The sequence below is a fragment of the Delphinus delphis genome, chromosome 9 (genome assembly GCF_949987515.2).
Source record: "Delphinus delphis chromosome 9, mDelDel1.2, whole genome shotgun sequence".
In the NCBI taxonomy this organism is placed as follows: Eukaryota; Metazoa; Chordata; class Mammalia; order Artiodactyla; family Delphinidae; genus Delphinus; species Delphinus delphis.
Genome location: NC_082691.1, coordinates 34,682,953 through 34,706,751, shown reverse-complemented (window position 1 = coordinate 34,706,751; position 23,799 = coordinate 34,682,953). Strand labels below are relative to the sequence as shown.

At 34.0% G+C, this 23,799-nt stretch overlaps 1 protein-coding gene across 1 annotated transcript in view; it reads left to right on the top strand.

Moving 5' to 3' along the window:
* Positions 1–2,739: 2,739 nt before the first annotated feature.
* The window catches only part of ABCB5 (ATP binding cassette subfamily B member 5), a 113,677-nt gene continuing 92,617 nt past the window's right edge, over positions 2,740–23,799 (top strand). Inside the window, 10 exon segments of the mRNA XM_060019869.1 lie at positions 2,740–2,792; positions 4,917–4,971; positions 6,634–6,784; positions 9,175–9,229; positions 16,855–17,046; positions 17,132–17,303; positions 19,940–20,061; positions 20,142–20,319; positions 21,656–21,769; positions 22,081–22,191. Of these exon segments, the coding sequence (XP_059875852.1) occupies positions 2,740–2,792; positions 4,917–4,971; positions 6,634–6,784; positions 9,175–9,229; positions 16,855–17,046; positions 17,132–17,303; positions 19,940–20,061; positions 20,142–20,319; positions 21,656–21,769; positions 22,081–22,191 (1,203 nt within the window).

The window sequence follows — 23,799 nt, the reverse complement described above, 5'->3', positions numbered from 1 at the left end:
ATTATAATTACTAACTCAGCTAACTAAAAAATATTATGGGGCTAAACAATAGAAAACTGGGTATATAGACACTACCCATCTTTAAAAAGAGTGTTTTTTTAGATTTCATATATGTGCATTAGCACATGGTATTTGTTTTTCTCTTTCTGACTTACTTCACTCTGTATGACAGATTCTAAGTCCATCCACCTCATTACAAATAACTCAATTTCACTCCTTTTTATGGCTGAGTAATATTCCATTGTATATATGTGCCACATCTTCTTTATCCATTCATCTGTTGATGGACACTTAGGTCACTTCCATGTCCTGGCAATTGTAAATAGTGCTGCAATGAACATAGTGGTACATGAATCTTTTTGAACTATGGTTTTCTCAGGCTATATGCCCAGTAGTGGGATTGCTGGGTCATATGGTAGCTGTATTTTTAGTTTTTTAAGGAACCTCCATATTGTTCTCCAAGGTGGCTATATCAATTTACATTCCCACCAACAGTGCAGGAGGGTTCCCTTTTCTCCACACCTTCTCCAACATTTATTGTTTATAGATTTTTTAATGATGGCCATTCTGACCAGTGTGAGGTGATATCTCATTGTGGTTTTGATTTGCATTTCTCTAATGATTATTGATGTTGAGCATCTTTTCATGTGTTTGTTGGCAATCTGTATGTCTTCTTTGGAGAAATGTCTATTTAGGTCTTCCGCCCATTTTTGGATTGGGTTGTTTGTTTTTTTGATATTGAGCTGTGTGAGCTGCTTGTATATTTTGCAGATTAATCCTTTGTCAGTTGCTTCATTTGCAAATATTTTCTCCCATTCTGAGGGTTGTCTTTTGGTCTTGTTTATGGTTTCCTCTGCTGTGCAAAAGCTTTTAAGTTTCATTAGGTCCCATTTGTTTATTTTTTATTTTATTTCCATTACTCTAGGAGGTAGGTCAAAAGATCTAAAAAAAACAGTACTGATGAACCTAGTGGCAGGGCAGGAAAAAAGACACAGACGTAGAGAACGGGCTTGAGGACAAGGGGAAGGAGAAGCTGGGACAACGTGAGAGAGTAGCATTGACATATATACACTACCAAATGTAAAATGGTTGGCTAGTGGGAAGCTGCTGCATAGCACAGAGAGATCAGCTAGATGCTTTGTGACGACCTAAAAGGGTGGGATAGGGAGGATGGGAGGGAGGCTCAAGAGGGAGGGGATATAGGGATATATGTATACTTATAGCTTATTCACTTTGTTGTACAACAGAAACTAACAACATTGTAAAGCAATTATACTCCAATAAAGATATAAAAAATAACGATAAAAAAATTTTTAAAAAGAAAAGCCATCTGAGAACTAAAAATAAATAAATAAATCTAAATTGTAGCGAACTAAAAAAAAATTTTTAATTCTAAAAAAAAAGTGTTATTTGGCTCAATGAATTTTCTTTGCTCACTTTGTTACCCAAGTACAGTATGACAAGAACACAGTGTGCTTTACCTGGAAATTCACCATTGTTGTAATCAGATATTAAGGCGTGATCAGAAAATAAGCTTAGCAAAACACGGTTCTGAAAGAGCAGTTAGTTATTTGTTGAGGGGGGAAATTACACATAATTTTGGTGTAAATGAAGAGATCATGCACTTACCAAGGTAGGCCTAAATTGTTTTGGTTCCTTTTTATGAATTTATGAGTTTTATTATATAACTGTTAATTTCTATAAAGTGTAATGATTGATAGAGTTTAATTACTTACATATACGTTAAATAACTGGAGATGGTATAACATCAGTACAGCAATTATGAAGATTTCTTGTATGAAGTTATGACCATTGGTTTCCAAAACAGGAAGCATATGCCAATGTATATGTATCATGTCTTCCTTCTCAAGTGCTAAAACCATTTCTGACTCATTGTGATCATTTCTTCATGGACAAACATACTATTTGAAAGTGTATTTTACAGGTTTTTACAGAGGCTTAGGAAGTATTTAATTAATTACTAATTTCACTCTAGAGTTTAAATTTGTATTTGTTATAATCATCCTAATATAGGTAATATGTTACATGGTCTAACAAATCAGATTGAGGCAAAAACATCCCTGCATATTTGCAATGAAATGATAGTTTATATTGATAATTGCAACTTAAGACAAGCTAAGATCCTAAAGTATCATCTAAAGGAATAATACATTATGTTTAATATAATTTTAATAATGAGGTTTTTTACTATTCTAATTTTTAAGAGCGGTTAATTCATATATGATAGAAGCTCTAACTGCCTTATATTTGGTGAACTAAAAACCTTAGTCCTTCAAGCTGCTGGCTAACAGAAACTACTGCATCAGTTTTTTTACAGAGAAAACTAAGCAATAGTTAATTTAAAGATTTTCATCAGTAACAATAAAATCAGGGTCAGAGTAGGAATAAAATCTAACATTCTGGGAAAACATGCATTGTTCATGGAGTCTGGATTTCCTCCTTTTATTCCATTTCTAGAATTTTATTAGCTCCAAATCTAAGCCCAGAGTTAAGCAAAGAAGTTATAAATTCATAAAAAACTCTGAGTTGGTGAGTTAGGTAACCAGAAACTTTATTTGGAGTTGGGGGTGGTGGGGGCAGGGTGAAATTCAGAAGCATGCTTTTTTAGAAGCTGTTAGGGATGTAAAGAATGCTTTATATCGACTAAGTGATAAAAATTCACATCATCATGATATACTTGTTAATATTTTATTTCAGAAGAGTTACATTGTAAATAAGATGGCAAATTCTGAAAGAGTTGAAGAAATGCAAGAAAATTATCAGAGAAATAGGTAAGCTTTGCCTAAATTCTACAAAAACTGTTCTGCAACTTCAAATACACCTTACCCTTTTCTCAACTGTAGCAAAAATGTTTATAGTTTTTTTCCAAAAATAGCAGGGCTGTTTGCATTTTGCTGGACTTCAACATAATCAGTGTTATAAGTGGTTTAATAGTAAATTTAGGAAGTGTAATAGCTACAGGATTTACTGATTTAGTATTTACTTCAGATATTTATTCTTCTGAATTTCTTATAGTTTACCAGCATATAGAGAGAAAATACTTGAATATTTATATTTTAATTCTCCATGAATCCTTCATTCCATGTGGTACATAACAAAATATTGGATTCTGATTATTTTTTCCGTAAATAGGTGTCTATGTGTGTGTTCGTATGTGTGTTATAAAATTTCCTACACCTATAATTCATTAATTTAGAGATTTAAAATGGAAATGATTTAAAATCTTTAATTTCCACTTTTACCATAATAATTGTGTTACATTTTGATGTATAAACTGTAAAACGGTAGTGAACCCCTCTAGATCACTAGTTATTTAATATTCCTGAAACAAAATTTATCAAAACAAGATAACTTACTAGGTCTTAAGCTTTAAAATCCACATCTGGGTAGGGAGAAAGGGTTGTAGCCTTTATAATCTTGCAGGAATATTTTTTTGTCATCTATGAATCATCTCAGAGAAAGCTGGCCCAATACATAAGTAAATTATTAACTTCAGATGGAATAAAATTAAGTGACTTGTCATTTATCAAAGCCACCAGAACAATATGTTATAAAGCTGAAGAAAAGACTTGGAAGTTCATCCTTCTGTGACGTCTCTCTTGGAAAATTTAATCTGATCCCCTCCACCCTTCTTTTAAAGTTTCATAATCTTATGTGTGTGTGTGTGTGTGTGTGTGTGTGTGTGTGTAATTGACAGATTACAGATTTCTCTGAAGTCAATGGACAAAAATTTACATTCTTCATCTGGAACTCCTTGAAATGTGAGCTAAGAAATGAAATTTTCAATGGGGGACAAAATTCTCAGTACATTTGTTTAATGTGTGTTTAATAGAACTTCTTTCATTTAAACCTCTCAGTTGCTCTTGAGTAATTTGTTACAAAGGGTTTGAAAATTCTAATCTACCACCTCATACCCATTAGGAAGGCTACTATTAAAAAAATAGTAATAAAATAAAACAGAAAATACGAAGTGTTGTTGAGGATATAGAGAAATTGGAACACTTGTGCAGGGTTGGTGGGAATGTAAAATGATGCAGCTACTATGGAAAACAGTACGGTGATTCCTCAAGAAATTAAAAATAGAATTACCACATGATCCAGCTTTTCTACTCTTGGATACAAAAGAATTGAAAACAAGGACTTAGAGAGATATTTGTATACCCATATTCATAGCAGTGTTATTCACAATAGCCAAAAAGTAGAAGAAACCTAAGTGTTCATTGCTGGTGAATGAATGAACAAAGTGTGGGATATATATATACACACACACAATGGAATAGTATTCAGCCTTAAAAAGGAGGAAAATTCTGACATGTGCTACAACATGGATAAAACTTGAAGACATTATGCTAAGCAAGATAAGCCCTTCAGGAAAAAAACAAAATACTGTATGATTCCACTAAAATGAAGTACCTATAGAAGTCAGATTCCTAGAGACAGAAAGTACAATGGTGATTGCCAATGGCTATGGGGGAGGAGTTATTTAATGGGTATAGAGTTTCAGTTTGGCAAGATGAGAGTTCTATGGGTGGGTGATGGTGAAGGTAGCACAACGGTGCGATTGTACTTAATACCACTGAACTACACACTTAAAAATAGTTAAGATGGTAAGTTCTATGTTATGTGTCTTTTATCACAATAAAAAAAAAATTCTACTCCAGATGTGTGTCTTGTTACCTAAATAATGTAGAGACAACCAGTGATGACTTAAACTTTCCCAGTGATTATACTAAAAATCTTTGTAGTCTGTCATTAAGTTTGCTTTTAAAATGTCAGTGTTGATATAAACTGGTTACCAATGAGTGAAATTTGACACTTCAACACAATTTTAATTAAAAATTTTTGCAAATTATATTCACATGGTAATCCTTCCATTGTAAACATTTGTTTTCCAGAAAACTGCAAGAACTGCCCAAAGTAAGACAGCAAGTTGTTGGACCTATTGAGAAAGTAAGTGAAATTAGTTAGAAAATATGTCTATGTATCAGAAAATTTTAGAGAATTGTCAGAAGTGCATAGAATGATTGTTTTTGTTTGATAATTTCCATCTATTTGGGGAAAAGGGGAATTTTAAGAAAAGAATTCATTAAACTATTATTTCCAATAGGAAAAATATCAATATATATAAATAACCCATAAGTTGCACAATAAGAGATAATAAAAATAACATAATATCCATACAATGATCCAATTTTGCCCAAAAAAGCATGTATATGTGTGTATGTGTGTGCAGGCAAGTGTGTATGTGTGTGTGTGTGCTGCATAAATGCTATCAGAGGTTATTTCTCAGTAGTGGGGAATTATGAGTGACTCTTGCTATTGTATGTTTACATTTCAGTACTTTCCAATGATAATACATTGAAATGAGTTGCTTTTATTATTTTTAAAATGTTATAAATCCTTTTAAAATAAAAAAAATTACATAAATATTTTATAAATCCTATGCATCAAAAAGTGTGGCAGCACAATTCTTTGGGACTATGTTCAAGGAACATTCTCAGACGTGTTCCTAAAACATCACCTCCACTGACCCTAATCTCTATGTCAGCCTGGTTGTCATTGTCATTAGAAATACATAGGCAGCAGTGCCTGTTTTTTCAAAAGTCAAAAATTTAAAAACTTGGAAAGTAGCAGAGCATGACAAGCTTTATTAAGGAGATAACACACTATTCTAGGGGAAGGTGGAGGAGCAGATACCTTTTTATGGTCTGTAGTACTGAGTACAATGCTATGGCAGTTACTCCATAAATATTTATTAGCTATTGCATGAGTGAATGGAAAAACATGAAATTTTCTCAATATCCATTCATAAAATATGTACTAAGTTCCTTTTGCTGCTATTCAAATCTAATTTTATTTCAATACCTTATATGTTTTATCTTGACCTCTCTCAGTAAGATAAGTAATCCACTTTTTCAAGTTTTGTTCATGTTTTGGTTTTGGAATAGTGCTGTAGGGACCCATTATAGCATAGAATACAAAGCGTTTACTATTTGACTTTCAGGCATTCCTTTCTCATTCCAAACAACCTTAAAATTATCATAGACCCTTACTTACAGGATAGATGTTGTCCTGGATACAAAAAATTTGAGGAATTTAAAATAAGGATGAAAAATATGATTCATTACATTTGGTGAACTAATTTTTACTAGATAGTTACTGTTCTCTGCACTTAGTTGTGTCATTGATGTTACGTTGATACACCTAGGGCACTGAAAATTTGAAGATCAACTTTCATAAGGCAAGATATTTCATTAAGCCAAGATATTGTCATTACAGACTTTTCAAATATCATAATTTATTTCAGAATCAACCAAATGGAAGGAAGTTTCTGATTTATATGCACAACTGACCTGACTTGTGTCACAGATCTACAATTTGTACTGATTTTTCTACCTTATTTGTCAATAGTTTCTCCAGAGTACATTGTAAATCCTAAAGATCAGGGGCTTTTTTTTACTTAATATATAAATACTTATCCATGATCTTATACATTTATTTAGCCTCTTAATTTGTAAAATAACATTTACTTGATGGCAAAAACTGTAGGTTGGTTTTTGGTGTTTGTTTTTAACAGCTGTCATGCTACGATGTTTTATTTGTTTTCCTCAGTTTCGCTTTGCTGATGGACTGGACATCACACTCATGATCCTAGGATTACTAGCATCACTAGTAAATGGGGCCTGTCTTCCTGTAATGTCACTGATTTTAGGAGAAATGAGTGACAGCCTTATCAGTGGATGTCTAGTCAAAACCAACACAAGTGAGTACAATATTTACTTTTCTATATTGCTAGGGACTCAAAAGCATTAAATAAAACAAACATTAAACTCATAATACAGATTATTTTCTTGTCAAACAATATGTTACGTTATTGAATAAATGAGAATGTTAATAAATGACTTAAATGTTAATGACTTAACATTTAAGTCATTTATTCTTCTGTATTGCCAGGGACCAAAGAACCAAAATCTGTATTTGTCAAAATTCTTCAAAGAAACAGAACCAATACAATGTGTGTGTGTGTGTCTGTGTGTGTGTTTATGTAGAGAGAGAGGGAGAGAGAGACAGATTTTAAGAAATTGGTTCACACAATTATGGAAGCTGGCAAGTCCAAAATCTGTAAGGTGAGTTGGCAGGCTGGAGACCATCTGTGCCCTATTTGACTTTTTTTTTTTTTTTGCGGTACGCGGGCCTCTCACTGTTATGACCTCTCCCACTGCAGAGCACAGGCTCGGCACGCGCAGGCTCAGCGGCCATGGCTTACGGGCCCAGCAGCTCCGCGGCATGTGGGATCTTCCCGGACCCGGGCATGAACCCGTGTCCCCTGCATCTCAACCACTGGTGGACTCTCAACCACTGCGCCACCAGGGAAGCCCCCTATTTGACTTTAAATACTAATTCATACCCTCTTATTTCCCACCCAAAGCCTAATTTTTCAAATGCCCTAGTCTTGTTTACGTGAATAAATCCATAGCTTCCATCTTCCATGTGTCTTCCTGTCTACACAGTTATTAATTTTTTGATATTTTAATGACAGAAGGTAACGATGCCACTTTGTTAAACAAATGGAACTGCCAATTCATTGAGCAGATATTTATTGATTGCCAAATATGTCTCTCTCTCTCTCTCTCTCTCTCTCTCTCTCTCTCTGTGAATGAGTGAGTGAAGAAAGGGAAGGAGGGAGGGAGGGAAGGAGGGCAGGAGGGAGAAAGAATAAACCTAGCAACCTAGGGCAGTCTGTTTAGGAGTACTCCTTTGGTTAGGTTTGCTCTATAATTAATTGCTTTGTCAGTTTTAGATAGAATAGTCAATACATACCTGACTGATATTACTGAATTTTAATTTTGTTTTTGTTTAAGCCTTCTCCATGTTTCTCGAGTTTCATTGTGTGTTTTTTCAAATGTAATGAACACATAAAGAGGTTGATAAAGATTTAGATAAATGTATGGATATTACTGGTATAACATATTATTAAAGAGAAGTGGAGATATTAAGGCATATGTCGTCAACCTTCTAGCATTTGTTTTCTAAAGAATAATAGTGGAAGATTTTTTTGCTCCTACCATTGAAAATATGAATAGTAACTATCATATTGATCACAGGCCCATTTTTATGCCAGCACCGAACTTTCGCACATTCTACGTCTATTAATATAATCTCCAAAATGACATTATGTCATTTTAGTGTGACTGTAGGAACTACTTTTAGAAACAATATGTATTCTCTTTATTAACTCAGTTAAATTTCATTAAAACTTTCTACTGAGTTTTATATGTCAATTCTATGTCAATACTTCTATGTCAATTCTGATATTTGTAATAAGCTGCTTTAAAAGTGCTTCCTGCCACAATTCCAAAAATGGAATAAAGGTAAAATGATTGTTTGCACATAAATAAAGATCATAGACATCATCATATGTGATGATACTGTGGTTATGTAAGATACGAAGAACATGTTGTCTGCAATTTATTACAAATGTTTATTATGGCTATTTAAGAAAGAAAATTATGATAGTTGATATCAACCACTGTTTTGTGCTTCTGGTAAAATTACAACCTTGGTATACTAATTAATGTATGAAGTAGATTTTGCTAGAATATATATAGAAAAGTTTACATGGCAAACTGGTAAACCAAGGATTATTTAAATACCATTTTATGATGTTGCTATCCTTGTTATACCCAACAAATTTCGATGAGCTTCTTTTAAATTTTTCTTGTGACTCCTACCTCTACAACTTTCATTTGTGTTCTTGCTTTTCTTGGACTTTCTAAATTACTCCCTGGAGTATCTCAAACTGAATTCTAAATGCATAATTTTGACAGGAAAGGAAAATTCTATTACTATTACTTACGTGCCTGTTACCTGAAATCAGAGATGTCCTAAAGAATTCTTTCCACCTATGAGCTACATGGTTAATATTTCCTTATAATTTTTCATGTTGCATGTGTGCTTCTTGAGACCAGAGAGAACAATTTCAAATTTTAGGTTAAAGAATAGAAAATAAGATGATCATTAACCAGTGTGTAGTCATTAAGTCCATTTTCTTGAGAAGGGACCATATTTGGTTTGGAGGGCTATGTATAAAAGACATCATGGCCAATTATAAGTTTATTAATTTCCTTTATAATTAAAAAAACTTTTTTACAGCAAATTATCGGAACTGTACTCAGTCTCAAGAGAAGGTGAATGAAGATATGATTGTGTAAGTCCAAATGAAATGTTAATATCATATTCATTGCATGCTGCTTTATTCAATATTTATAAGGAAGAAAACTGAAATGTTTGTCTGATCATTAATATTGCATATAAATGAGTAAAGCAAACATGTCCTCTTCTTTTGTTTGGTATAGAAAATATAATTACACAATTTTAATTGTGTAACTATAATTTTTTCTCCTACTTGAAAGGTATATAAGTTCATATGCTTTCAGTTTTGACAAAATTGACATCAATAGAAATGTTGTTTTGGGATTTGCATCTTTATATAAATTTTGTTTCCTAGGACTGAAGGTACATAACCTAGAGGTTAAATTACTACTTTTTCCTTTTTAAAATTTTTTTCTTACAAAACTTACAGAAAAAATGCCAGTTCTGTAAACTTTAAAAGCCAGGAAGATGTGTGCAACAAATAGTAAAATAAAAAAATAAATAAAAAGAGTAAAGTTTTACTCAGGCTAATTTTGGAGACTAATTATTCAGACTATTATAGTAAAGTTGTATTCAGACTACTAATTGTAAAGTCTGAAATAGATAATTTATAGGGACATTTTGTTTTTGTAGGCTTGTATGTTAAGCAGTATGCTTTCCTCTGTCACATGTGTTGAGTTTGTGCAAACTTACTGAGTATATTCGCTGGATTTCAGTAGTGTCTCACTGAAACTAACAGAGTCTTATCAGACCTAAGTGATCTCTTAATCTTTTCCCCAAAAAATGAAGCCTCCATCCTACGCAACCCCAAGAGACATCCATCACATTGTAGTGACACCCTCTGGGCCATAATTCTTGACCTTCCACACTGTTAGCCACAGCCTCATGTGACTACTTAATCTTCAATTAATTAAAATTAGATAAAATTTAAAATTCAGTTTCTCATTCTCAGTCACTTGCCAAGTGCTCAAGTCACATATGGCTGGCTGCCATATTGTACAGCACAAATATGGAACATTTTCTTCATCACAGAACATTCTATTGGACAGTGCTGCTCTGGACTACAGTGTGAATAATGCTGCCTCAAGTTGTGCTTTGCTGTAGTCTCAACTTTCTTTGAGGGAAATTTTCTATTTTTTAGCACTTTTTACATAAAGTGTATTTATGTTGCATCTTTTAAAAATTCCTGATTAGGATCCAGGAACTTTCTTCTACTGAATTCTAGTCTTACAATATTAAAGCAGGGTTCTGATGTTACAATCATTAAGTATGAGTTTCTTACAAAAATGTTTGGAACTTTTAAAAATAGGGGCATCTATCTTAAAAACAGATAATAAAAGGGAGAATAAGGTATGTCTATGTAATCTATGTATGGTTATTAAGAGATTACTAAACTTATAAGGAAACATTCTTAACATTTATAATGTTGTATTTGTTATGCTGTTGTTTCTCAAACCAGTGTACTGTTTTGGAAATATTTGAGGTATATGGTGAAGGAGGGTTCCATAGTCAAAATGGTTCAGAAAACACTGTATATGACAGCCTCTTTGGATACACTTAGGACAGATAAGCATACTTAAGGCTAAATTTAATCAAAGCTTTCCAAACCTGTTTGACTATGGAAACTAAACATCCTGCTGAGCTAATGTTTTGATGAACACATTTCTGGGAAACCTTGTTTTATATAACTTTTTTGGTGGGGATAAGATAATACCTCTTACATCTATAATAATCAAGAACTGAAAAATTTTATTTTACCTATTTTCCAAATACAATGACTTATGGTTTTCTGTAATTTTAATGTTTTAATGTTGTCTGTGCCTTTGTCTTACTTATCAAACAATTATTCTGAAAATAAGATTCCTCCTTTGCAATCAATCCCCATTTCCACCCCAGACCCAAGCAACTTCTTATCTGCTATCTTTAAAGCTTTGCATTTTTTAGACATTACGTGTGCTTGGAAACATACATGTAGGGTTTTGCACCTGGCTTCTTTTATTAAATGTAATGATTTCGAGGTTCATCCATGTTATGATGTAAATCAGTAGTTTATTCCTTTTTATTGCTTAATAGTAATCCATTGCAAGGATATATCATATTTTGTTTATCTGTTCACCAGATGATGGATTTCTGGAGTGTTTCCATTTCTTTGCTATTTAAAAATAATGAATCTATGAACATTGATATATAAATCTTTGTGTGGACATATGTTTTTATTTCTCTTGGTTAGATACCTAGGAGTAGAATTGCTGGGTCACATGGTAAGTTTATGTTTACCTTTTAAGAAACTGCCAAACTGTTTTCCAAAGTGGATATATCATTTTACTTTCCCACCACAATGTGTAAGTGTTCCAGTTTCTCCACATCTTCACCAACACTTGTTATTGTCTTTTTTATTATAGCTATTGTGTAGGTATGACGTGGTATCGTATTGTGACTTTAATTTGCATTTCCCTAATGAGCATTTTTTTATTTACTTTTTAAGCATTCATATATTTCTTTGGTGAAGCGCATATTCAGATATTTTGCCTATTTTATTGTGTTGTTTGTCTTAATGTTGAATTCTGAAAGTTCTTTGTAAATTCTAGATACAAGTTCTTTGTAAGATATATGATTGGCATATATTTTCTCCTAATGTGTGGCTAGTCTTTTCAGTTTCTTAAAGATTTCTTTTGAAACAGAAAAGTTTTAAATTTTGATTAGGTACAGTTTACCAGGTGTTTATTTTATGGATATTCCTTTTGGATTTAAGAATTCTTTGCATAGGATCGTGAAGATTCTCGTCTACATTTTCTTCTAGAATTTCAACATTTTAGCTCAGACACTTAGGTCTATGATCCATTTTGAGTTCATTTTTGTGACTGTTGTGAGGTAAGGGCCTCACTTCTTCTTTGCACTTCTTTTTTTCATTTGTCCCAAGACTGTTTCTTGAAAAAACTATTTTTTCTACATTGAATTGCCTTGGCACCTTTGCTAAAAATCACATGCCCATAAATGTAAGGGCTAGCTTCTGTTCTCTCATTTTTGTTGCATTTATTGACAGTCTATCCTTATGCTGGTATCACACTGCCTTGATTACTATAGTTTTAGAGTTTAAATAAATAAATAAATAAATTTTTAAAAATCAGGAAATGAAAGTCCCCCAACTTCAATCTTCTTTTTAGACATTTCATTTCCACATATATTTCTACACATATTTTGGGATTACTCTTCAAATTCTGCAAAATAGCCTGCTGGGATTTTGACAGGGATTAATTGAATCTATAGATTAGTTTGGGCAGATTGTCATCTTAACAACATTGAGTCTTCCAATTCATTTATTCAGATCTTCCTTAATTTCTGCCAACAATATTTTGTAGTTTTCGGTGTACAAGTCTTTATTTTCTCCTTTGCATTTGATCTTTAACCCAGTTTTCTCTTACAATATTGCAAACATTTTCCCCACAACATTAAAAAAAGTTCAGTAAGATTTCTATTAAACCTATAGTGTTCTATGCTGTCCTTGAACAGTCCCTCTTATTAGAAAACAGTCAATTATTGTTATTGTAATAATTATGTTCTATTAAAGTCATCATGAACACTGAATAAGCAGATACTGAACCATTGCTTCCTGGTTTCTGTGAACCTCCAGTCACAACATTTTCATCAATCGATTATCATTGAACTCACGGTCAACAGCACTATAACTCATGTCTGAACGACGCTTAACTAACACATGTATTTTCATGTGCCATAGGGCACATCACTGCTTCCGTGGACTTAGGATCACTAGACAGCATTTCAGCATGCTTCTTGAGAGTCGTTTTAAACAGTGAAAACATCAACAAAAGGCACAAAAATTAGAAAAACTTGCCACTACCTAGATGACAAAAATGACACTTGTTTACAGTATGAGGGCACAAACAAAAAAGCAGAGTGTTGCCTTGTTCAGCCTGAGCTGGGAGTACCTGTGTTGGGTAACTCAAAATTTTTGCCACTCTACACATGTCTATAAATAACAATGAAAACAAAAAAAAATTGATTTTTGATTACAAATAAATTTCATTGAGCAGGCACATTTGCCAACACAGAATCTGGGAATAATGAGACTCAAGTGTATGGTCCTCTGTGCTTTTCTTGGTACGTTACTCTCCTGGATTTCCAACTACCTCATTGGCCACTTCTCAGCTTTCTTTACTGGCTCTTTGCCTTCATCTTAAACTCTACCATGTTTGGAGAGTCCCTGAGCTCAGTCCTTTGTCCTCTTTTTTATCTATACTTTATTCTGTGTCTCTGTGGATGATCTCAGCCAATACTTTGTTTTAATTGCCACCTGTAAGCTGGTGACTTTCAAATTTCCATCTCCAGCCTATACCCCTCTCCAGCACTTCAGTCTCTCATTTTCAACTTCTTACTTGATAACCGCTTTGATGTTTAATATGCATGTCAGACTTATGTCTAAATCAAAACACTTGATATCTCCTGCAAATCTGTCCCTGTCTCAGTCTCCCACATCTGTAAATGGCACCCCATTCACTTAGTTGCTGAAAACAAAATCTAAGGAGTTATCCTTACTTTCTTCCCTTCCTGCATTCCTCACATCCATTACATTAGCAATTCTTGTTTGTTGTTGTATTTCCAAAATATATCTAGAATCTGTCTGCTTCTTGGCAATCAGCTTCTACCATCTACATCCAAGCCTCCATCCTTCTCACCTTGACCACTGCAATAACCTCCTAAGTAAACTGTCTGTTTTGCTTTGTTGTAACCTCCATCCATTCTCCACAGAGGACCCAGACTAATATTTTTAAAAGTTGAATAGATAAGAACATTCTACGCTTAAATGGTCTTCTGTTTCTCTTGGAAGAAAACCTGTACAACGCACCATAGCTAAGAGCCCTATGATATGCCAAATTCTCCAGCCTCATAATTTCATAACTCTTTGGACTTTTTTTCTTCTGGGAACAAGCTAAGCTCTTTCCTGCCTCTGACCTTATTACTTGCTGTTCTCTGTCCCTGGAATGCTCTTCTTGCGTTTTTATGGCTGGCTCCATTTCTCCTTTTGGATCCCAGCCATAATATCATTTCCTCAAGGAAATTTTTCTTAATCACTCTTTTTATCTTCACTAGCTCTCCCAACTCACCTTTACCCACCAGTTATTCCATGACTTATCACCCTGTTTACTTTCCACATAAAACAACCTAAAATTCTTTTTCTTTGTGTGTTGTCTGTCTCCTCACACAGGAATGTAAACTCTTCATGAATAGGGACTTCTTATCTTACTCTTGACTGTATTTATTTCTAGAACTTCATACTAGTGGACACCCAGTATAGGTTTATTAAATGATTACATTTCTTTTTCTTTTTAACTGAAGTAACATTGGTTTATAACGTTATATAAGTTTCATTATAATTATAATGGAACATTATAATTCAACTTCTGTATATACTACAGCATACTCACCACCAAAAGTTTAGTTTCCGTTCATCACCACACAGTTGACCCCCTTCACCCATTTCACCCTCTTCCCATTCCCTTCCCCTCTGGTAATCACTACTCTGTTCTCTGTATCTATGTGTTAGTTTTATTTTTGCTTTGTTTGTTCATTTATTTTGCTTTTTAAAAATATTCCATATATGAGTGAAATCATGCAGTATTTGTCTATCCCCATCTGACTTGTTTCACTTAGCATAATATCCTCAAGGTCCATCCATGTTGCTGCAGATGGAAAGATTTTTTTCTTTTTTATGGCTGAGTAGTATTCCACTGTGTGTGTGTGTGTGTGTGTGTGTGTGTGTGTGTATACCACATCTTCTTTAGCCATTCATCCATCGGTGGGCACTTAGATTGTTTTCATATCTTGGCTTTATATATTTTTGGATGTAAATAATGCTGTAATGAATGTAGAGGTGCATATATCTTTTCAAATTAGTGGTTTTGACTTCTTCAGATAAATACCCAGATTGGAATAGCTGGATCATATGATAGTTCTATTCTTAATTTTTTGAGGAATCTCCATACTGTTTTCCATAGTGGTTTCACCAATTTAAATTCCCACCAGCAGTGCACAAGGGTTCCCTTTTCTCCACATCCTCGCCAACACTTGTTATTTCTTGTCTTTGTATAATAGCCATTCTGATGGAAGTGAGGTGATATCTCATTGTGGGTTTTTTTTTTTTTTTTTTTTGGCGGTACGCGGGCCTCTCACTGTTGTGGCCTCTCCCGTTGCGGAGCACAGTCTCTGGACGCGCAGGCTCAGTGGCCATGGCTCACAGGCCCAGCCACTCCGCGGCATGTGGGATCTTCCCGGACCAGGGCACGAACCCGTGTCCCCTGCATCGGCAGGCAGACTCTCAACCACTGCGCCACCAGGGAAGCCCTCATTGTGGTTTTGATTTACATTTCCCTGATGATTAGTGATGTTGAACATCTTTTCATGTGTCTCTTGGCCATCTGTATGCATTCTCTGGAAAAATGTCTACTGAGATCCTCTGCCTATTTTTTAGTTGGGTTGTTTGTTTTTTTGTTGTTGATTTTTATGAATTCTTTATATATTTTGGATGTTAACCCTTTATTGGATATATGACTTGCAGATATCTTCCTCCGTTCAATAGGTCATCTTTTCATTTTGTTGATAATTTCCTTTGTTGTGCAAAACTTTTTAGTTTGGTGTAGTCCCGTTTGTTTATTTGAAAGCTTGCCTGATTCTAAGAATTTATCCATTTCTTCTAGGTTGTCCAATTTGTTGGCAAATAGCTGTTCATTATATTCTCTTATAATCCTTTGTATTTCTGTGGTATCTTGTGATTTCTCCTCTTTTGTTTCTGATTTTGTTTATCTGAGCCTTCTCTTTTTTCTTAGTGAGTCTAGCTAAAGGTCTGTCCATTTCGTTTATCTTTTCAAAGAACCAGCTCTTAGTTTTTCATTGATCTTTTCCATTGTCTTTTTAGTCTTTATTTCATTTATTTCTGCTCGGATTTTTATTATTTCCTTCCTTCTACAGACTTTGGGCTTCATTTGTTTTCTTTTTCTAGTTCCTTTAGGTGTTAAGCTAGATTGTTTATTTGAGATTTTTCTTATTTATAGGCCTACTTCCCCTTAGTACCCCTTAGTATCGCATTTGCTGCATTCCATAGATTTTGGTATGAAATGACTACATTTCTTATCTGGTCTCCTACTGGTAGCTATTTAGAATGTTTTCAATTTTATATATTATAATTAATGCTATAATGAACAGTCATTTAGATTAATCTTTGTACATATTTCCTTAGGGTAAATTCCTTAAGTTGAATTTTGGATTTTAAGTATATGTATTTAAAGAGTTTTATAAAATGCTTTTGACTACTATCATTTCTTTACCCTCCTTTTCCACATACAGCTATCATAATTACATCAATGTAACATTTTCAAATGAAAGTATTAAAAATATGGACAGAAGCTATAAGTAGCGAATATGTTTTGAAATGCTAATCTTTGCTAATAGTATAAGAGAGACATACTCTAAACATCTTACAAGGGTAACCTAGATTCCTACATCAGCATACTTCAGTCTTTCTCATGGTGGTTTATTTTTAGTTATCTTATAGGCTTTAGCCCAAATACTCTTAATCAAATATTATGACAGATTTCATTTTTTTGGTAACAAGGGAAAAAAGTTGTGCTTCAGTCTCACTAAAATTTCCAATAATCTTTTTTTCAGGTTGATCCTGTATTATGTTGGAATAGGAGTTACTGCCTTGGTTTTTGGCTACATACAGATTTCCTTTGGGGTTATGACTGCAGCTCGACAGACCAAGAGAATTCAAAAACAGTTTTTTCATTCAATTTTGTCTCAGGACACCAGCTGGTTTGACAGTTGTGGCATCGGTGAACTTAATACTCGCATGACTGAGTAAGAGGATGGATATGCATTTTATCAACTTTGTTCTCATATATGATGTATAAATGACTTAACTGCATTTATTTTCTTGTTTCAGTGACATCAACAAAATCAATGATGGTATTGGAGACAAGATTGCTCTGTTGTTTCAAAACATGTCTACTTTTTCGGCTGGCCTGGCGATTGGTTTGGTGAAGGGCTGGAAACTCACCCTGGTGACTCTGTCCACATCACCTCTTATAATTGCTTCAGCAGCCATGTTTTCTAGGGTAGGCAAGATGACTAATGTAGTGTTAACTGGAAGCAGGAGTGTGAACTAGATATTTTACTGAGTTTGTATAAAAAAGAAGGCATTTCTATTTTTTTTTCCTGTGTCCCAAAGTAGGAAGGAATATTAACTACCTTTCTATCTTCAAGTTATTTGGCTACAGTGAGGTTTGGTTTTAATACCTTACTAACATTTTAAAACATTCCACTTCATTTAGAACCTAATGCAGTTTCAAATAATAGCATGGATAAAGCTTTATGCTGTTATACATTGAATGCTGGGAAAGCCTTGTGTTGTCTAAATTCCCAGATAAATGTGTTTCAATTCATTTCACTAGAACAGAATGAGACAATCCTAAAACAGTAAACACCTGAGCTATTATGTGACTATTTTATGTCAGCCATTTCAAGTTTATATTTTTATAAAGCTCTGAATTAACATTTAAAATGTCTGCTAATGTATATTTTTATGTAGTATGTAAATCTGTTTCAATTTTTTAAAACAAACTTTGTATTTACATTTAAATTATATTTTTAGCACTGCTATACTGTATTAATTTTAATCTCTTTACAAGATATTAATCTATTTACAGCCTGGTTTTGAAACCAATGCTCTTTGTGCAAGGCAAAATATATATATCTCTGCCAATATAATTCTACCAATGTGTATACCCATTTCCTAGATTGGAGGCACAGTGTATTCTTAAGAGATGGAGTTTTGTTTTGTTTTGGGGTTTTTTTGGAGTTAAAAAATTTTCAAAACCAGTTGTTCTTTATGGAAGTCAAAGCCATAAAATTCGCTGAGTTTATTTGCTAGCAACATACAAATTCAACCAAATAAGAATTTTCAGCAACAAAAATATTCTGTGTTTGAATAATTCCTTCACAATAGACTTGGGTGTATAGACAGCAGATCTTTATTTAGTGTGACTTCTAGTGTTGACCTTGTAACCCTTGTCAAAATCTTCATCCCCAGCTTATTTGAAATGAGGACCCCTCAGTAGGAAGATTACCCACAATATGTTACTAAAATCAGAGCCTTAACTGCCCAAGAAGTGAAGTGGACAATGAAATTTAAAAGGACAGCAGTGGGGAAACTAAAGTCTGCTATTGTTGTTAACTAATTGCAAGTAGGAAGCAAGTAAAGTCAAAATTATCTAAATGACTAAAGAAGCCAGGCTGGATGGTTTCTAGCATCCTTCAGTTCAATTTAATTGGGCAAACACATATTGAATACTGGCTATGTACAAGGTTTTGTGCTATGTGCAGCTTCCCCTCCAGTGATAGCTGTCTTTATTAAGTGAAATCAGTAAATAATGAGTATTACTCAGTTTATACTACCTTCTGCTTTAACAAACATCTGTGCATGTCTTACATAAAATTAGTTCCAATTATGTGGAATGTATTTTGAAAATGGATAGATTTGTTATATGAGCAAGCTGTAGTTACAGACTCACAACTCTGAAGACAATTTCCTTTCTTCCTTTCATTGAATTCTTATGCTAATTACTAAATTAAATCCTTTACCAATTAAAGGAATAGTAAGTGGGGTGTATAATAAAGAAAAAGGCACATTCTGTATTAAAATTTTTGATAAATCTGGTAAACCTGACTAATATCACCAAGAATGATAGTCTCCTCTCTCTCTCTCTCTCTCTCTCTCTCTCTCTCTCTCTCTCCAAAATCTCACATTTTACTATGTGGCGATACAGTGTTTACTAGGCAGGCTGCATTATGTAGTATTAGTTTCAGGAGTCATATTCCTCTTCGTGCCACAGCTCTGTGACTCATACTCTCTGGAAGTCTTGTTTTTTACATAATAACAAATCAAATCAAGTCACATCAGGCACACTGATTTCCAGGGTGCACATAAGAAGAACTGTGGCCCTAATATCCTTCTCCAAATCAAATTTTTCTAAATTGTATTAATATAGATACTCATTTTCTAAGCTTTTAAAAGCACAGAGAAAAAACAGTGAAGCTCTATTAGAAGGAAAAATAGAGATTTAGACTCTAGGTTACGTTAAGCTAAGCTTGTTCACTGTGGTGAGGCTTTAAAAAGTCAATACCCGTGACCATTGGTTTCCTCATTTGCAAACTGATGGTGTTAGAATAAGTGATAAGTACCTTTTCAATAGTAAAATTCTGTTATTCTAGATTCTACCTGAATTGAATTCTCTTCACCTTGTTACTACCCCAGGTTATTCTTTTTTTTTTTTTTCTGATAATCAATCACACTTTAATTTTTTACTGGGGTATAATTTACAATGTTGTGTTAGTTTCAGGTGTAAAGCAACATGAATCTGTTATACATATATCCACTCTTTTTTAGCTTCTTTTCCCATATAGGCCATTACAGAGTATTGAGTAGTATTCCCTGTGCTATACAGCAGGTCCTCATTAGTTATCTATTTTATATATAGTAGTATGTATGTGTCATTCCCAATCTTCCAATTTATCCCTCCCTTCCCCTTCCCCCTTGGTAACCATAAGTTTATTTTTTATCTGTAACTCTACTTCTGTTTTGTAGATAAGTTCATTTGTTGCCTTTTTTTAGATTCCACATATATGTGATATCATATGATATTTGTCCATCCCAGGTTATTCTTTGGTTAACTGTGGTCTTTGTTTATTACAGATAGTTATCTCATTGTCCAGTAAGGAATTAAATGCTTATTCCAAAGCTGGGGCTGTAGCAGAAGTCTTGTTATCAATCTGAACAGTCATAGCCTTTGGGGCCCAGGAAAAAGAAATTCAAAGGTCTGTTCCTTTAATTATGATAATATCTGCTTGGTTTTATTTTCCCCCAAGGCTATTATATTGTGTTTTGTCTTTTTAAGGTATACTCAGAATCTAAAAGATGCAAAGAATGTTGGCATGAAAAAAGCTATAGCTTCAAAACTCTCTCTTGGTGCTGTGTACTTCTTTATGAATGGAACCTACGGACTTGCTTTTTGGTATGGAACCTCCTTGATTCTTAGTGGAGAACCTGATTATACCATCGGAACTCTCCTTGCTGTAAGTCTTATTTGAGAACAAAGGTAACTGGCCTGGATAATATTTTCTTACCTAGAATTTATTAAAAATTTCTCTCTGAATGACTGAATGTTTGAAGATGAGTGTTTTTAATAAACAAATATTTGTTTCCTTCAAATGATTTGTATACACCTTTAAATTATAGTTATACATTGGCAGGATTTACTCATCCTGCATGCTTAGTGTCTTCTAAAAGCATGATGTTTTTAAAAGAATCATAATTGAATTCTTCACTGGGAGATAGAGTTGTCTTAATCCAGAAGTCAAAAAGACCAGCCTGTAGTGAGACTGCTTCCTTTCCATCTTGCTGAAATAAGAGAGCGCTCTACATTCACCTTGCTAAATGTTTTCTTCTGGAAATATTCTGTAGATTGGAATTTCCTGCTCTTCCTCTGTCCTTTCAGCATACAGTAATGTTAAAAACAGACTATACACAGCTCTGTCCAACATCAATTTAGAGTTTTTTAAACTCTTAATGGTTATACGTTAAATTGTAATTTTTTCAGTTATGCTCCCAAGTTTCAATAATAAACAGATTGGCTCAGGATTAAGAACCATTTGTCTTGCTGAACTAAATTGATCTGGTCTGTATACTTTAGTTCTCATTTGGCCTTCCCATTGTATGTAGATTTCTTTTCTGTCAACTAAAGTCATCTTTTGAACTTGAGACTTTCATTTTTAAGTCTTTAAGCTATTCATTTATTTCTGATAAATGAAACTTGAGCATGAGGAATTTTTAGCACATTTTTCCTCCTCAATTTATGTGTGACTATAGATGTATGACTTGCTAAGCTTTAGCTTCCTCATCTATAAGACAGGGAAAATAGCACTTAGCCTGTGGGGTTCTTTGCTTATTTGACTTTTGGCAGAGATGTGTCTGTCTGAAAATGAACAGGTGTCCACTAATATATGAATTCAGAAAAGTTTGGGAAAAAATAGTACAGCATCTCTAAGACAATGAAATCTATAATATCCTTTTCTTTAAAGTTAAGGAGTTAACCAGCATGCAGGGAAGTACAGCTCACCTCCTTACCCACCCAGGTTCATGTATGTTCAGCACTCCTCAGTAAGCAGATTTTTCTGCTCAGCTTCCCAACAGGTAATAACGACAAGATTAGGGGACAATTAGAAGTCGTTCAACATTAGGAAAAGGCCAGCTGCACTTGGATTCACTAATATTTCCTTTATATTTGGCAGCATCTTCCATTCTTTCCTACCTAATTTCTCTGATATACCTGAGTCTCAACCAAGTATACACTTCATTCTGTTGTCCCTCTTATATAACTGTGACGGATAAATATTATTTTTTTTCCTGTAGGTTTTTATTAGTGTAATCCATAGTAGTTATTGCATTGGAGCAGCAGCCCCTAGCTTTGAAACCTTCACTATAGCCAGAGGAGCCGCCTTTAATATTTTCCACATTATTGTTAAGGTAAGACTCCTAACTGCCTTGAAAGATAACTATCATTACTGCAAGAAGGAAACCAAAAAACAGGCACTTTCATTACACTTAAAAAGATGGGCAAAATCCATGTTGCCCAGTTGGCTGTGGAAAGACAGATTATTTTAACTCTTCAACAAGGAGATTGTGTTTTATTGAAACCTTCATATCTAACTCAATGCACTTCTAAAGCAGAAAGGAGAACACTGTAAAAGAAAACCCATCTTTAAACTACTTTTAGAATATAGAGCATGTCAGCCTAGTTTCTCTAAGATTTATAATGTCCTCTTTGTTTTTCCAAGAAAACTGCTATAGATAAGTTTTCAACAACAGGCTATAAATTGGAATGCATAGTAGGAAATGTGGAATTTAAAAATGTTTCTTTCAGTTATCCATCAAGACCATCTATCAAAGTAAGTAAAATTTAATTATGGAAATGTACAGTTTTCTAATTACCTTCCACTGGCTAGGATCTCCTCATATGAGACTGTTTAGGATCACTTTGACCAAGATTTGGCTACTTTGTTTAGAGACTTGAGGGGAGAGAGAGAGAGACAGAGATAGAGAGGGAGGGAGGAAGAGAGAGAGGAAGGAAAGAGGGAAGGATAGATTCGTAATGGACAAATAACTCTAGGAGAGCTAGTTACATTTTGCAGCCTCCTCTCTATATTGAAATGACTAAAGCATTTTTGACTTCCTGGAATTCCTTCACTCTGGATTTGGGAGCACAGCAAAAGTGTCTTGGATTGATGTTGCCACCTACTGGTGGTCCCTGGATGTTTTCCCACTCAGCATAGATAACTTATTTGAACTTTCTAAAGTTTCTAACCTGGGGGAATTGTGCATATATTGTGTCTTTCCATTATCCCTTTCCTAGGACTTTTACTACACCAGCATTTTTGCCTCAGTTTCTTTCTCTCTCACTTTTACACAGGCACACACACACTCAGCATAAAGTGCATCCTTCTCCCTCTATCATTCAGCCTTTGACAAATTCTTGTAAAAATGTGTCTGTCTCTTCTATTGTCTTCATCCTTTCATCTTATTAGTGTATTTATCTAAAAAGGTAGTTACTGTTAAAGATTGCAAAGAGTACTTCCTAATAAAACACCTGCTTTATAGAAAAAGGATGACATGATTTTAAGTGAAATTGGTAAAATTACTGATGCCATCAACCTTCAATGTCTTTTAAAGTGTCCAAATATCTCCTGCATAATTTGCATCAAAAAAATATATACCTACTCCTACTTCCTTATTTTTCTGTAAGTCTTTGATTGAAATTCTTTTTTTCAAAGCTCTTTATTTTTAAAAATTTTTGTTACTTAATTACCATTATTGGAATAGTGTTGTCTTCTATCATTTTTCTTAACATAAATAGAGCATTTTAATTCCATTTTGCAACTACATTTGGGTTGGCTTCCTGAAGACTTAAGCACCGACTCTGTCGTTACATTGTATGGGTTTTAAACAAGTATTTTTTAAATGAACATTTGAAACATACGCTTTTTTGTTAAATTGAAAAATAAATAATTACCCCCCCCCCGAAAGTCCACCCACTTTAAATAAACAAAACACAGATTCTTCCAAAGAAAGAACAGATGCGAATTTTAGAGTAAAAGTGCAGGTGGGAGAGGAGGTACTCTCACTGGGGGTCCCTGATTTGTCACCTCCTTTAGAGAATTTTTCTTTGCTTGGCCCTTTGAAGGTTTTACATTTGGTTTGTTTACAGAGTCTCTTTCTTTACAAATGAGGAGATCAAAGTGAAAGAATCCAAGGGGATATTCCCATGTTTTGGGAAAATGTAAGCAAAGATAGGTGAGAGTTTCTCAACAGGATTACTGTTGTCATTTTGGGAAGGTAATTTTTGTGAGGTTTCTCTCATATTGCAGGTCCCTGGGACACTAAATGCTGGTAACAACCCTCAGTTATTGAGAAAATTGTAGAAGTACTCCCCCTAAGTTGAAATGTCCCTGTGAGATCCACCGCTAGAAAAAGAGGCTTTCTAGTGGTGAAATCCTATT